Raw genomic sequence first — 16,500 nt, forward strand, 5'->3', positions numbered from 1 at the left:
GACAGGGTTTCTCTGTATAGCCTTGGCTGTCCTGGAACTCACTCTGTAGACCAGGCTGTCCTTGAACTCACTCACAGAGATCCGCCTGCCTCTGCCTCCCGAGTGCTGGGATTAAAGGCATGCGCCACCACTATCCCCTCCTGACTCCTTCTTATTAAAGCCCCACTGTCAGCTGGACTCAGGGTCACGGAAAACCATCAGGAGCCTTGGGACCACACCAGGTGCTCATACCGCACGCCTGCCTTAGGTGGCAGTGGCCCCGGGGCATCCCTGCCCAGACCCCAGCTCAAGTGCCCCTCACGGTGTCCCCTGTCCCCTACCAGGGCTGGCCAGCAGTGCTGGCTTCTCCAGCAGGAACTTCTGCGTGGGAAAGAAAGCCTCCTTGGCCATGAGCAGCGGGTCGTCTGGCTTAGTCAGGGCCTGAGGAGACGGGAAGCAAGGCTGAGAAGGCGGGGCTGGTGCAGGCCCGGGGGTGGCTGGCTTTTGGGGACAGGGATGCTGGCAGGGACATGTACCTGTGGGAGGCTGCAGGTGCTGGAGGCCAGCTTCATGGCTCTTAAGATGCTGCCAGAGAGAGCAGAGAGGCCCAAGGTCAGCGGGCCCCAGCAGGAGGAGAGGCCCCAGGTGAGGTACTTACTGCCTATGCCTTCGCTGCTAGCCTCTCCCCAGGCGACCTTGGGTCTGTGGGTCTCATGTAGCTCAGGCTAGCCTCACTATGTTGCTGAGACTGGCCCAACCCTCCGGCCCCCACCTCCCAAGGGCTGGGATTACAGGTGTAGAGTTCCTCCAACCTCTGATCTTCCCTCTTTCTCCCAGCTGTCTCTCACCTCCTTCTCCATTCCTAGGGAAGGAACCCCAGGGTGACCTGCATGCCACGCAAGTCCTCTGCCACTGAGCTACCCTGCCTTGTGCTTTTAGCAGAACATGGATGGAAATGATAAAACGTGTAGTTTTTCTGAAAGTTCCAAAAACCAAAATTGGATTTTCCCTGGGCTGTATGCTGAGCTTTGAACTGCCTCTGCGGGGATGGAGGGATGTGTGGCCATTGCACTCGGGGTCATGGGAGAAGGGATGATGAAGTCACAGGAGGCTGGGCCTGGGTTCCATGGAGTACACTACCACAATCGTGGGGGCGGGGCGCTTAGGCCTCTGACACTGGAGACATCAAGGGTCAACTGTCTACTGCAAACTGTGCCAATTGTAGGCTTGAAGTTACAGGTGTGTTAACGTGTTCCATTGGTTCCTGGAGGCAGCTGGGTCTGGTGAGCCCCCCCCCCATCCTCATGGCCTGTGCTTATCCCACCTGGCTGGTGTGTGAGCCCCCAGTCTCCACACCGTGACAGGATGACTATCCCCACATCTTCATGGAATAGGACTAGGGTGCTGACTTGACATAGGCTAGAGTCATTGCAAGAGGGAACCTTGACTGAGATGATGTCTCCGTGGGATTGGCCTATAGTCTGTGGAGGCATTTCCTTGACTAATGACTGATGTGGGAAGGTCCAGCCCTTCTGCAAGCAAGGTGGTCCTGGGTGCTCTAAGAAAGCAGGCTGAACAAGTCATGGGGAACATGCCAGGAAGCAGCTCCCCTCCATGGGCTCTGCTCCAGCTCCTGCCTCCAGGTTTCTGCCCTGGCCTCCCTTGACAACGGTCTGGGACCTGTAAGCTACAAGTTGGTTTTGGTTAGCACTTTACCACACAGAAGAGACTAAACTAGGACAGCCTTGGCCTCCTGAGTGCTGGGCTAACAATCACATGTCACTATGCCTAGCTTGAACTGGACCAGTTTTGATGGGCCAAGTGTTGACTGGAGGAGCTGTGGTCACCATAGCGGGAGGCTGGGCGGGGAGGTCGTGAGCTTCCAGGCCAGCATGGTTCGGCACTGTACCTCAGCTCTGTTTTAATCTCTTCATAGTCAGCCTGGGCCTCGAGCTTTTCTTGTAGTTTCTAGAAGACAAATGGGCACGGTGAAGCTGGCCCCGTGCTCCCAGCCTGCCACCACCCCTGCCACCCTGGGACCTGCCTCTATGGCATCAGATTTGGCTGCTAGCTGCCGCTCCAGGTCAGCGATCTGGTTGGCCGAGACCTCCTCCAGCTCCTGCAAGGAGTGTCGTAGCTGCTGGGCGTCCTTCAGCAGCCTGAGGATTTCTCTGTCCTTGGAGGCCAGCGCCGCCTCCAGCCGAGGCCCTGAACACAGCGCGAAGCTCACCTTCTCCTGGGGACAGAGTGGGTTGTGAGTGGCTTTGAGGAGAAGAACCAGAGCACGCCATCCCTGGATCCCAAGCAGGAGGGAACATTCCATCTGGTGATCCAATACCGTTGTATGGCCTCCACGGCCCCCCTTACATAATCCATGCTTCATTCAAAACCTTTGATGTCAAGGTACAGCCATGACTGGGTGTGGAGGTAACCTTGCACTCTGGAGTCGAGGCAGGAGGATGACCACAAGGCTCCAGGTCAGCCGGAGCTACACAGTGGGCCTTGTCTCAAGAAAACTTGAGAAAAAAAAAAGACCTCTGTTGTCAAGGAGGTGGCCTGAGTTTTTCTGTGGAGCACATGTGAAGGAGCTGAGTGTGGCCTCCATGTGTAAGCCCAGTGCTGGGCAGGCATACGCAATGGATCCCTGGAGCTCACTAGCTGTAGCTGGCCAGCCTAGCCTAGTCTACATGGTCCAGGCCAGTGAGAGATCTACCTCAGAAAATAAGGCGGATAGTCTCTGGGGGGCAGCATCCAAGCTTGTCCTCTGACTTCAACACACATGGGAACGCGCACATGCACATATATGCCCATATGTGTACATGTATGTATAAGTACACACACAGAAAAGAAAAAAGCTGAGCAGAGAGGAACTGTGGCAAGGCCAATTCCAAAACAGGTTTGGGTTGTCGGTCCGTCTGGGTTCTACCCCAAAGGAAGGACCCATCCCGGGAACCATAGAGTCTCAGGGCTAGAACAAAGATACCCCAGCCACAGGCCATGTTATGTGTTCTCTCCTGATTTGTTCCAGGCCTGTCACCCATCTGGGGGCTTGGAAACTGCCCCTGTGTGCCTATGACAAGGGACAGGCTGCTATCTGTGGGACCTGGATCAGGCTAGTCTCAGGCTCAGTTACACAATCTAAGAAGTACTTAGGAGAAAAAACAAAAAACAAAACAAAAAAACCCTTCATGCACAGAAACAGCCTACCACTACTAATCCTGCTTTCTTCCTTGGAGATAAATGCCAATTAAAACAGGAAGCGGATGCCATTAATACATTAAATTAATTAGCATCAAGCGCCACTGTTGTGCTCAGGAAAACTGCCTCCCACACCAGCCAGGCTCCCTGTGGCTGGCTAGCCATTTGCAGGTTCCAGGGGGGTTAATTAAGAACCACTGGTGACCCCTCCCCAGAGGGGCAACAAAACTGCATTGCTCTCTAGACACACTTCTGTGGGACAGTCACCTGACAGATCACCCACACTGCCTCCTGGGACAGTCACATGTATCTTCCTGGATCACACACACACACACACACACACACACACACACACACACACACACACACACACACACACACACACAGAGCAAACTTCTTGCATCAAAGACCCATAGTCACTGATATATGTCATCCCAGATGTGCACATGGATGAGCAGAGGCACCAAAGACATGAGCTAGCTATCAGTCAGAAAGAAGCACTGGCTATTTTCCAGCATCTTCTGTGAGCCAAGCCGTCCTTTCTATACTCCTGTAAGATAGGTGAAGACAGGGGAGGAAACTGAGGCCCGGTCAGCCTGTGCACACACACAGACACCGCTATAGACAAAGACACCATCCAATGTACACACTGAAGGAGTGCTATAACATACGTGCCCAAGTATTACATGATCCCTTGTGATCATGTAAGGAACTGTGACTCTAACCACTTGGCATGCAGAAACACGGGAAGGAGGCAGACAGGAGAGGATCCAAGGGCAGAATGGTGGGTGGCGACTAAAATCTTTAGGCAGGCAATGACCCCAGGACCCTAGGAGGTGCTGGGAAGGGGAATAGGGGGAAAGGTGGATTGACCTTGTTCAGGGACCTCGGGGCTGACAACTGAGATGGGCTCTGTATAGCATGTGGCTGGCGGGAGGAGCAGTTCCCTCGGGAGTCACCTTTAAGCTTTAGGACTTAAGAGCTGAGTGCAAGCCTAAGTCTTCTAGCAGAGCCACAGGGTCCTAAGCAGCCACCAGGCAATACGAGACCAAAGCTCAACAGCACCTCCTGACGGCCACCGTCCACACTGCGTCTCAGCCACCTCGACCGAATCGAGGCACACATCTTGCAGTGGGTGTGGCCCTCTCTAGCCTCTGAACAATTCCAGCATTCCCAGGCAAGGTGAGGGAAACATCCAAAGGACACTTAGGCTTTTTGTTAAACAGGAGTCAGTGGAGGCTTGAACGTTTACAGTGGTGGCCACAGTGTTCCCTTGCTGGTACAACAGGTTGCAGTTACCATTTGTTTTTACAAGGCTGACCTTAACAGTGTCCTCTGTGCATCCCTGCTCACCCCCACAGCCCCCTCCCAGTGCCACCCGCTTCCCCTGTGTGCAGAGATGTGGTCTTCTCAGATCTTTCCCTCTTCAGTCCTTACCCCGCTGGATCCCTGCCCGGGACAGCAAGCCAGGCCGATGGAGCTGTTGACAGACGCCAGCTGCTCCCGCAGGCTCTCCACCTCCCGCTGGGCAGCCTCTGCTCGCTGGGGAGGGGAAGAGGGCAGCAAGTGAGAGCCCAAAGGGCACAAGGACCCCTATACCTGCACCATCCTGGGACTTCGAGGATCTAGGTCCCCTCGTTATCGGTCCTGAACCCAGGCCAGGACCTAGGAAGCCTGTCACCACTGTCACTGAGCTCGTAGCTGAACATAATAAAGAAGAGCTTCTCCTCTCCTCTCCTCTCCTCTCCTCTCCTCTCCTCTCCTCTCCTCTCCTCTCCTCTCCTCTCCTCTCCTCTCCTCCTCCCTCCCCTCCCCTCCCCTCTCCTCTCCTCCCCTCTCCTCTTCTCCCCTCTCCTGTCCTCTCCTGTTGAGATGGTATTACAGAGCAGAGGTTTCCAGTGGCATCTCTAGATGATTCTGGGGTGCCTGGGACCCCAAAAGTGAGAACACTCCTTCTGCCAGGGAGGGAAGGGCAGAAAGGGGTTGCCTGCACCCATTCCCAGGTGGTTCTGTCATATACTCAGGTCTACGTCTGTTCAAAGACACCGAGTCTAGACTGTGCCCCAACGGGGGCATCTGCAGAGGGGACCCCAGTTCATAGGCTGTGATAGGCCTCTGGGAGAACCACTTGGCCTTCTGAGGCCTCAGTTTCCCTTTTGCAAGGTCGAGGTATTAAAAACAGAGCAGGGTACTTTGCTAAAAGGAGTCTACAGTAGAGCTTAAGTCTACTCATGTAGAATAGAATCTTCTACAGTCCGGGCTGGCTCTTAAGTTGATCTGTAGCTGAGGATGACCTTGAGTTCCTGGTTCTTCCTGTCTCTATCACAGGTGTACACCACCACACCGAGCTATGACCTCTTTTCTGAAGCCCATGCCATTGGCAAAGACCTGAAGGTTTGGACGCATGGTACTGGCTTCATCATCAGGCAACCAGACTGGTCCCTGCAAAGGGGGTGGGGGGACCAGTGTGGCTCCATTTGCCGTGTCCTGAAAGCATAGACCCCCTTGCCCAGTAATCCCACTTTTGGCTAGTGGAACCAGTGACACCTGTCAGCTCATGCATTTGTGAGATGGCGTCTGCGAGGTTAATTGTGAAGGTGTTGGTTGGGAGGAGTGACAGGTGGGCATTAATTGTAAACAGTCCCACATAGTGGCCTGTGTAGAGCAGAGTCAGCAATCTGTAACCCACTGCCTGTCCTTTTTTTTGTGGGGTGGGGTTCAAGGCAGGGTTTCTCTGTGGTTTTGCAGACTGTCCTGGAATTAGCTCTTGTAGACCAGGCTGGTCTCGAACTCACAGAGATCCACCTGCCTCTGCCTCCCAAGTGCTGGGATTAAAGGCGTGCGCCACCACCACCTGGCCCTTGTAGGTCTAATGAGGTCGTTCGTGCACATAGTTCAAAGATTCAGTGCCCGGGAGACAGAGACAGGTGGATCTCTGTGAGTTCCAGAACAGTCTGGCCTACATAGTGACCAGCCAGAGCTGTTACATGCACACACACACACACACACACACACACACACACACACACACACACAGAGAGAGAGAGAGAGAGAGAGAGAGAGAGAGAGAGAGAGAGAGAGAGAGAGAGAACAACAACAAAACCATCAAACCCCACACAGGAGCTGGCTGAAGGTGTGGCTCTGTTGGCTGTGTTTGCTCCGCACACAGGAAGCGTTGGGCTCCAACCCCCAGCATAGTTTATAGAAAGCATAAATTGGAGATGGCGGCACACACCTGTAATCCTAGCACGGGGGAGGTGGAGACAGGAGGACCAGGAGTTCAAGGTCATCCTTGGCTACACTGGCGGTTCAAGGCCAGCCTGGGATACAGCAGATCCTGCCTCAAAACACACAAAAAAATCCAACCAACGAACCACGGGAGCTGAACTCAGGAAAGACACTGTCACCCTGGTCCTGCCTCCCAGGGGCCACTGCTCCCGTGGTGGCTACAGCTGAGGCTCAAGAGGCATCGGAAGCCTGCATTGTACTCATAGGAACTGGCCTTAGAACATTTGTTCTGAGGGACTCTGCTGGCAGGCTCTGAAAACCAGCAAGGGTCCCCTGTCACAGGGCCTCCTGCAGTGACCGGAGGAAAATGACCACGTGCCCTACCGCAGGACAGGCCTGCTGATCATGGGGATGTCCTTGAAGGAGTTGTAGGCCCTTCCTGGCCTGCCTCAGCTGTGGCTCTGCGGAGCTTGGCAAGGTCAGAGAGCTGGGGCCCATATATCCCTGCTCCCCGCCCTTCTCCGTCTGCCCTGCCCTCTACCCCACCCTCTGAGGCTCTGGCTTACTGCTCACCTGGTTGGCTTTCTCCAGGTTCGTCATGATCAGGCCAACCTCGTCTGCCCTAAAACACAAGGAATGGGGCCGTAAGACAAGCTGTCAGCCTCTGCCCCGGGGCCATAAGGCTGCACCCCACACTCCCCACCAGAGAAAACGGACTGGGAAGAAAAGAACCCGGACTGCTGGGCCTCAAAACTCCTCTCGAAGGCAGCCTCCAGTCTCTAGGGAGCCACCACCGGAGCTGTCCCCCATTGCACCTCTACTGGGTGCCCTTACCCCTAGGAATCAGTTCCTCCACAGGAGGCCTGCTGTGACTCCCTAAGGGGGTCAAGGGTCTACTGTGGTACCACTTCCTCCACACCGTGACACCGAGGGCCCAGGACAGGTCCGCCTAGCTCGGTGGGACTCTGGGAGCTGGGGACACCGTGGGTCACACCTGTGCTGCATACACGCTCCAGGTCTTCTCGTCACCAACTGTCCCTACTGCCCAAGGTGCACTCGAGTGTTACCCAGAGGCTGTCTGCCTGAGCCACACCTGAGTGTGTGTGTGTGTGTGTGTGTATTCAGAGGGAGACAGCATCCCCAGCTCAGTGTGTGTGTGTGTGTGTGTGTGTGTGTGTGTGTGTATGAACAGAGGGTGAAGGTGTCCCCAGCTCACTTTGTGTGTGTGTGTGTGCATGTGTATGTGTGTGTGTGTGTACAGGGAGAAAGAGCCCCCAGCTCACTCTGTGTGAATGTTTGTGTGTGTGTGTGTGTGTATGAACAGAGGGTGAAGGTGTCCCCAGCTCACTTTGTGTGTGTGTGCATGTGTGTGTGTGTGTGTATGTACAGGGAGAAGGAGCCCCCAGTTCACTCTGTGTGTGTGTGTGTGTGTGTACAGGGAGAAAGAGCCCCCAGTTCACTCTGTGTGTGTGTGTGTGTGTGTGTGTGTGTACAGGGAGAAGGAGCCCCCAGTTCACTCTGTGTGTGTATGTGTGTGTCTGCATGTATGTATGTGCATGTGTGTATGTGTGTGCGTGTGTGTGTGTGTACAGGGAGAAGGAGCCCCCAGCTTACTTTGTGTGTGTGTGTGAGTGTGTGTGTGTGTACAGGGAGGAGCCCCCAGCTTACTTTGTGTGTGTGTGTGTGTTTGCATGTATGTATGTGCATGTGTGTGTGTGTGTGTGTGTGTGTGTGTGACAGGGAGAAGGAGCCCCCAGCTCACTCTGTGTGTGTGTGTGAGTGTGTGTGTGTGTGTGTGTACAGGGAGGAGCCCCCAGCTTACTTTGTGTGTGTGTGTGTATACAGGGAGAAGGAGCCCCCAGCTCACTCTGTGTGTGTGTGTGTTTGCATGTATGTGTGTGCATGTGTGTGTGTGTGTGTGTGTGTGTGTGTACAGGGAGAAGGAGCCCCCAGCTCACTTACTTGGATGCAGCCTCCTCATCGTATTTCCTCCTCAGCTCCAGCAGCTCCGTCTGTGTGGCCTTTAACGCTGGGAGGAGAGAGATGAAGACCAGTGAGGAGCAGCAGCTGAGCAGCTTCCTCCCCCTCCCCTTCCCCTCCCCCTCCCCCATACACACTGGAAGGCAGTCTGGGTGGGAAAGGGATTGACGAGCTGGCAAGGTGGGGACGCTCCTGTCCGGGGCAGGTGAGGGCGGGTTCCCAACCTGTGGGTCAGGAACCCTTTGTGGGTCGAGTGGCCCTTTTACAGGGGTCGCATATCAGATAATTACATTATGATTCATTATATGTAGCAAGATTACAGCTATGAAGTAACAATGAAAATAATCTTACGGTTGGGGGTCACCACAACATGAGAAACTATTAAAGGGTCACACATGAGGAAGGCTGACAGTCACTGTGTTACAGCTTGAGAGGTGCAGAAAACGGTGGCTTAGTGGGGCTGTCTACTGCCCTGTAGGTTTGGGTAGGGCTACTACACCAACCCTGAGGCCAGCCTTGCTGGAAAAGCCAGGAACTCCAGTCTGTGGCTGACACTGGGAGACTTACAGAAAAATCCCAGTTTTTAAAAAAAATATTTATTTATTTATTTTTGGTCTTGTTTTTCTTTGCTTTGGTTTTTATTTATTTTTTGGTTTTTTTTCTAGACAGGGTTTCTCTGTATTGTTTTGGAGGCTGTCCTGGAACTCGCTCTGTAGACCAGGCTGGCCTTGAACTCACAGAGATCCACCTGCCTCTGCCTCCCTAGTGCTGGGATTAAAGGCGTGCGCCACCAACGCCTGGCTGCTTTGGTTTTTAGAGACAGAGTTTCACAGTATGTCTAAGGTTGGCTTGCAACTCACTATGTAGCTCAGGCTAGCCCTAATCCTGTCTCAGCTTCCTGCCAGTTACACCCAGAGATCTAAAGGGTAGGCTACTCACTCTAGGCCGCCAGACCCTGCCTGGTAGCCCAGGGCAGTAGTCACCTTCCGGGCAGCCTGGCTCCACCAGGTGCCCTAGACATCATCTCTGCCACTTCCTCTCCCGCTCTGTGCACGCTCAGGCTCACTGTGGGAGAGTCGCCCGTGTGCTCACGCTCAGTCACCCGTGTGGTTCCATCGAGCTCTGCTTTGGACGGGCCCCTGCTGGGTGAGTTGTTCTCTACACCCCACTTCTGGATTCCCTTCTGTCTCTAGGCACACCCAACCCAACTCCCCAAGTTCATGGCTCGACCTCCAGACTGCTTCCAGGCACCTGGTCTGAGGGCTGCCACCTGAGCCAGGGTCATACCTGAATGTAACACCTTGATTTTCTCCTCTGCCTCCCCCAGCCTGGCTGCCAAGGTGACGTGGACTTCTTGGAGGCCCCTGCGGAGACATGGTTGGTTGCAGGGAGCGACCTGGTCCCACCCTGTGCTAGGCCCTCTCCACTGTCTGCACCGCGTTCTATGAAGAATTCAGACCTGGTGTGTCCACTATTTCCGCAACCCGCTCCACAACCCTGTGGCTGGCACTGATACCCTGGGCCTCGGTTTCCTTATCTGCTGCGGAATATTCCTTTACACTGCGAGAATCTATGTTGCTGTGATTGGTTTAATAAGCAAGCTGACTGGCCAATACCTGAACAGGGTACAGTTAGGTGGGAACGCCAAACTGAGGATGATGGGATGAGGAAGGGCGGGGTCGGGAGTCACCAGCCAGATGCAGAGGGAGCAGGAGATGGACATGCCATGCTAATAAAGGTACCGCCATGTGTCAGAGCACAAATAAGTAATATGGGTTAACTTAAAATGTAAGAGCTAGCTAGTGCCGGGCGTTGGTGGCGCACGCCTTTAATCCTAGCACTCGGGAGGCAGAGGCAGGCAGATCTTTGTGAGTTCGAGGCCAGCCTGGTCTACAGAGCGAGTTCCAGGACAGCCTCCAAAGCCACAGAGAAACCCTGTCTCGAAAAACCAAAAAAAAAAAAAAAAAAAAAAAAAAAAAAAAAAGAGCTAGCTAGTAACAAGCCTGAGCTATTGGCCGAGCATTTACAACTAATTGGTAAGCCTCTCTTGGGACAGGAAGATTGCCTACACTTATCTATGAAACAGAGCGCCTCATGGGCTCTACCACGGGGGGGCGTTGTGGGGCCTGCAGTGTCAGCCGCAGCCTTCCCGGTTTCACTCCTGTCCCGCAGGGCCGCTCTGCTGCCTGTGGCAGGAGCTCGGATGCTCAGCCAGCCCACCGAGGCCTGTCTTAGGTGGGACCTGGCCCTGGCAGTGGAGAGAGAGCGCCCAAGTGGGACTGGCGGAAGGTTACACATGCAGAGCTGGGGCGGATGCTAGCCGCTGTCTCTCTGCTAACTGGGGACGGGTCCTGGAACTCCGGCATCACTCTGGAAACTCTCACCTCCTTCCTGCCCAGGCAGGCTCCCACCTCAGAGCCTTTGCCCTGGCTGTTCTCTTGGCCTGCCACATCCTTCCATCTACATCTGAGGGGTCTCACTGACCAAGGGCTTTCTCCCCCCGTGCCCCCCCAGTGCCCTAGAAAGGCCGTCCCATCGTATCTCCTCCCTCGTGCTAGACTTTCCTTCACCGTCTTACTGTCTACTTCTTCCTCCTGGCCAGCTCAACTGTGTGCCAGGTAGGCACGCAGACTCTCTAGGTGAGACTGCTGTCTGCTTCCGCCAATGCTGCATCAGGGGCAGGCCCTAGCCAAGGCGGGTGGGCCTCGTCTAACCGTCGACGGTTTTAAGAGTAAGGTAAGGAAAACAATGCTGTTCCCAGAGAACAGGAGCTGTGCCTGGGTTCTACTGCTGCCACAATTGAGAAGAGCCCCATGACCATGTGACCAAAGACTCCAGATACAAGTCTACATGTATGTGTGTGTGTGTATGAATGTATGTATATGTGTGTGTGTGTGTGTGTATCAACTCACACAAAGTGTGTGTGTGTGTATCAACTCACACAAAAAAAACCCCTGATATTTCTTTCTGGATAAGACTGATGAATATACCCAGACTAGCCCATTCCCCAGACAGGGTAACTGAGGCTTGAAGAGTGAGATAAAAGTCCTAGGCTCAGCCTCAGAGTCCCTCATCCTTCCCCTTCTCCCACCTGCCCTAACTGCCCCAGGTGGACTTCCTGGGTGGCCCTCCCTCCCCCCTCCCTCCCTCCCCCCTCCCTCCTTCCCTCCTTCCCTCCTCACTTCTGTCTCTCGGCCTCATCCTTCTGCAGCAAGGTGTCTGTCAGGAGGGTGTGAGGGGGACCCGGCAGGTGGCTGCCGTTGGCTGGCGTGTGCCCAGTGGGACACGTCCCCTCGTTCTGCTCTGCGGAAGACAGGGAGGACCACACTCATCACTTAGCTGCAGTCACGGAAGCTTCCCACAGGCCACAGGACCCATGGGATCAGTCCCTCAATTTTCATTAGAGAGAGTGGGGGTGGGGCACTGGGGCCCACTGGCTTCTGGGCTGGCATGCTCACAAAGTGTGCTGGCTGCTTTTATGTCAACTTGACACAGGCTAGAGCCATCTGAGAGGAGGGAACCTCAATCAGGAAAATACTTGCATAATAGAGGGCTGTAGACAGGCCAGTAGGGCATTTTCTTAATTAGTGAGTGATGGGGAGGGCCCAGCCCATGGTGGGTGGTGCCATCCCTGGGCTGGTGGTCCTGGGTTCTATAGAAAAGCAGACTGAGCAAGCCATGGGGAGCAAACCAGTGAGCAGCACCCTCCATGGTCTCTGCACCATCTCCTGCCTCCAGGTTCCTGCCCTGCTTGAGTCCCTGTGCTGACTTCCTTCAGTGATGAACTGTGATACAGAAGTGTAACCCTTTCCTTCCCCAATTGCTTATAGTTATGGGCTTGAGAAAAGAGATCATAGCCCGGTGTGGTGGTGTACACCTGTGATAGAGACAGGAAGAACCAGGAACTCAAGGTCATCCTCAGCTACAGATCAACTTAAGAGCCAGCCCGGACTATAGAAGATTCTATTCTACATGAGTAGACTTAAGCTCTACCGTAGACTCCTTTTAGCAAAGTACCCTGCTCTGTTTTTAAGCACTCGGGCCTCCTCTGATGTTTTTAATACCTCCACCTTGCAAAAGGGAAACTGGAAGAACTGGGGCAAATACAGCAGAACCTTCAGAGGCGATATCAAGCTTGACAGGCCAAAGCTGGAGGGATGGCTCAGTGGTCAACAACACCATTTCCCTCCCTCCCTCCCTCCCTCCCTCCTCCCTCCCTCCCTCCCTCCCTCCCTCCCTCCCTCCCTCCCTCCCTCCCTCCCTCTCTCCCTCTGTCCTTGCTGTCTCTGTCTCGCTCTCCCTATGCTCTGCTCCTGCTTCTCGTGGCTGGCTCCAGTCTGACTCCTTTCTCTCTCTCTCTCTGCTCAGGACTCTTCTAGTTGCCTCTGGCTGCCCTCTCTCTTGTCTACAACAAAACCTCCCCTTAACCACACCACAGAGTGGTCATGTCATCAGTTTACACATTTTTGTTTGTCTGTTTGGTTTTGTTTCTTTTCTTTGAGACAGGGTCTGCGTAGCTCAGGCTGGTCTTTGGTCTCAGCCTCCTGAGGGCTGGAATGCTCATTCGTGGTGGTCAGCACTGCTCTGACTGCATGCCCATATGTACAAGGTGATAGGGCCTAAGATCTCAGATTCTGCAGCCCCGCCACCATAACCTACTGTCACTCGAGGCAGGGAGTGCGTCTCCCGCCGCACAGCCCCCAGGTGTGCTCGGGTTTGGCTGAAACTCCAACATGCAGGCTTGCCCCACCATGACCCCATGGTGGCATCCTCGGTACCTCTGACGCTGGGTGGCTCGGGGCACCTCTTCCAAGGGATGTGCACGTCCTGCAGGCGCTGCCCACTGGGGCCAAAGCTGGGGCGCTGCAGTCTGTCGTCCAGAGTCCGCGCCACCTCAAATGAAGGAACAGCGTCTGCAGGGAGAGAAAGGGGGCAGATGAGAGTCGGGGGTCAGGATCATCCACGGAAAGCTGGGGCAAAGTATGTAAGAGCCACTCTGAATCACTCTGATGGTCACGGAAAACAGAGATTGATTTTAAAGATTGAAAACATATTTTTAAGTTGTTTGTATGTGTGTGGGGGGTGGGGGGGGCTTACGTGCACCTGAGTGTGGGTGGCCTGAGGCGTCAGATGCCCCGGAGTTGGAGTTACAGGTGGTTGTGAGCCACCTTACGACAGACGGTGCTGGGAAACTAACTTGGGTCCTCTGCAGGAACAGTATGCTGAGCCATCTGTGGTGGTCTGAATGAGAACGGTCCTCACAGGTCATATGTTTAAATGTGTGGTTCCCAGTTATCGGAACTACTTGGGAAGGATCAGGAGGTGTGGCCTTGTTGAGGTCTGTCAGTGGGCATGGACTTTGAGGTCTCAAAAGCCCATGCCAGGCCCAACCTATCTATCATTTATTTGTTTGTTATTTATTTTTGTTTTGTTTTGATATGGGGCATTGCTATGTATTCTTGGTTGTCCTGGAACTTGCTGTGTAAACCAGGCTGGCCTCAAACTCACAGAGTTCTTCTGTAGGGGCGAGCCCACAATACTGTCCACACCGGGGTACGTGGAGCAGGTGAGGATATAAAAAGAAAGGGAAAGGAAAAGCTCTCTCTCTTGGAGGCGGGCCACGCTTCTGATCTCCCCAGCTTGTGTGTAAGTTCTTTCTCTGGTAGATACATATATTAGTTTCCACAATGCATTGATTCCTGTCACATCTGGTGTCAGAAGTGGGATCTGCCTGCCTCTGCCTCCCGAAGACCGGGATTAAAGGTGCATGACACCACACCCAGCTGCCAGGCCCTGCCCTGTTCTCTGCCTCCTGCCTGTGACTGAGAGTGTAAAGTTCTCAGCTCCTTCTCCAGCACCAAGGCTGACTGCTGCATGCAACACGGGAGGCCCCTCCGAGTCTTCTAGGATACTTGTATTTCCGAGGGAGCTCCCCCTATCATGCATGTAACTGACTGCTATTATTATGGCTGGACTCACAAAGGGGCCCCGAAAAGTGACTACACCAGGCACCGGAAACGCTGAGGCGGCCAATCTGAGTGCGGACCGGGTTCCTGCCTTTCCAGCCCCTTGCGGTCAAACTGACCATCAGTTCTGTGGCTCACCCACTCTTCCTGGAGCCCCTCACTCCCCGTTTCCAGTAGCGCTCTCACCCCTGGGTGGACACACTGTGGGCTATGACATGCACCAATCACCCCTGGGTGGACACACTGTGTGCTACGCGACACGCACCAATTAAGTAGAAGAAAGCCCGCTCTCCGATGTGAGCCTTGCCTTTACACCCGACACACTCAAGAGGTTAAGGGGAAAGACACCGTGTGGCAACCACAGTCCTCCTCCCTGTAGCTAGCTTGAATCCAACCCATTGTCATATGGGAAAAAAAAAAGCTGAGGCTGGGGAGTCAGGTGGTGTGACACTGGGGCGGGGTCTCACGAATGTGGGCAGTCACAGCCTCAGCAGGCGCACGCAGGGCTCATGGACGCGCCCTGGTCCTAGTCCCTTCTCATTCCCCCTGACTCGCCGCCCTGGTTCTCAGGACCGCCCTGGTTCTCAGGATCACCCTGGTTCTCAGGATCACCCTGGTTCTCAGGATCGCCGTGTGGCTTTGACAAGCAGCTGTCCCCTTCTTGCCTCACCTCAGGGGGCAGCACCCAGGGGGGTTGTGTGATGAGGAGCACAGAAAATGGTCAACGCAGACCCCGAGGCCGCATTAGACACAGAAACCCTGCGACTTCTCCATGATGCCCCAGTCCTTACCCCAGAGGCTCTGCCCAGGAGCCGCCAGTGAGACTGTGCTCCCATCCTCCCCTTCCAGGGAGATCCCCACATCCACCAAAACTGACCCGCGGACCCTTCAGAGGTCCCACCACGGTCAGTCTCGTCTCTCTGTAAGTCCATCTCGCCATCCCAGCAAAGGACGCTGGGATCACACCTACTCTTGCTTCTCCCTTCTCAGTGAGCGTGATACAGTCTAGACAAGGACCACGCCCGCACGGGGGCGCCTTCGGGTCTGGCCGGAACAAGGTGGCTCCTTGTTTTATTCTTTGTCTCCTGTTTGTTGAGGTGGCGGAAGGCTGGACAATGTGTGCACTGAGGTGAGCAGGTGTGAGGGACTTGGCAGTGACTCTTCTCTGTCAGCAACCCCCCCCCCACGCCTGTCATTAGGCCGGGCCTGCTCAGCGGGGTGTGCCATTATGCCTCCCCGGGCTGGTGTAATTATACATTGACATAATTAACCCAGCAAGCGCATTAGGCAGGCCGGCTAAAAATTCATCTCTAATTATTTGTTGTGTGCATGCTAACGAGCCCATCTGCACTGCCTTTGTACAACACGAACAAATTAATTTACAAGTCTAGATTTTTTAATAAGTTCAAGGAATTGCTTTCTATTGTGGCCTGGTTTTTGAGGAAGGAAGAAAAAAGGCGCTGGGCATTTGCAGGGGTCAAGGAAGTTAGGTAAACACGGGAGAACACGGGCAGAGGAGGCCATGGGGGCGGGGAAGTTCCAGATTGTGGTCCAGGGGTCCAGAAGGCCAGGCCAAAGGATGGCACCAGAGGCGGAGAGGGTGCCTGTCACCCGCTGTTCACAGAGACCAGGGGCGGCCCTTTGCCCTCCTTGAGGAACTCGCGGCTGACCTGTGTGTCCTGCCCGGGGAGTCTGGAAGGCGGGGTGCCCAGCTCTTACTTCCCAGGCGGCCTCAGTGGGGAGATTCAAATGAAGGCGCTGAGCTGGGCCTGGTGGTGAGGCCTGCCAACTCAGCCTCTTTGGAGATGGGCGGGAGGACTGTGAGTTCAAGGCCCACCAGGGAGACTTAGTAAACGGAAGCCTGGGGATGTGGCTGGGTTGGTATAATGCTGTCTTCCAGTGCATGGAGCCCAGGGTTTCAACACTGACTTCCCGTAAACCAGGAGCGATGGCACATACCTCTAATCCCAGCGCTCTGGAGATGGGGTCTGCAGAACAAGGCTAGTCTGGGCTACATATACATAAGGCCCTGTTCAAGGCCAGCCTGGGCTACATATGATCCCGTTCAAGGCCAGCCTGGGCTACATATGATCCCGTTCAAGGCCAGCCTGGGCTATATAAGACCCTGTTCAAGGCCAGCCTGGGCTAT

The 16,500-nt window shown here is 54.6% G+C and overlaps 1 protein-coding gene across 5 annotated transcripts in view; it reads right to left on the minus strand.

Moving 5' to 3' along the window:
* Positions 1–16,500, minus strand: part of Cux2 (cut like homeobox 2) — a 185,823-nt gene that overhangs the window by 18,418 nt on the left and 150,905 nt on the right. For 4 of the 5 annotated variants that reach the window (XM_040731236.1, XM_040731233.1, XM_040731235.1 and 1 more), the window contains exons 5-14: positions 13,164–13,298; positions 11,568–11,688; positions 9,673–9,749; positions 8,368–8,434; positions 6,979–7,027; positions 4,615–4,719; positions 2,024–2,215; positions 1,889–1,947; positions 516–564; positions 321–441 (exon numbers count right to left, since the gene is read on the minus strand). In XM_040731236.1, the coding sequence (XP_040587170.1) occupies positions 321–441; positions 516–564; positions 1,889–1,947; positions 2,024–2,215; positions 4,615–4,719; positions 6,979–7,027; positions 8,368–8,434; positions 9,673–9,749; positions 11,568–11,688; positions 13,164–13,298 (975 nt within the window). The remainder of the gene's footprint in view (positions 1–320; positions 442–515; positions 565–1,888; positions 1,948–2,023; positions 2,216–4,614; positions 4,720–6,978; positions 7,028–8,367; positions 8,435–9,672; positions 9,750–11,567; positions 11,689–13,163; positions 13,299–16,500) is intronic. The other variant, XM_040731234.1, reaches the window with a different exon arrangement.

Source organism: Mesocricetus auratus, unplaced genomic scaffold (assembly GCF_017639785.1).
Source record: "Mesocricetus auratus isolate SY011 unplaced genomic scaffold, BCM_Maur_2.0 Super-Scaffold_100025, whole genome shotgun sequence".
Lineage (NCBI taxonomy): Eukaryota > Metazoa > Chordata > Mammalia > Rodentia > Cricetidae > Mesocricetus > Mesocricetus auratus.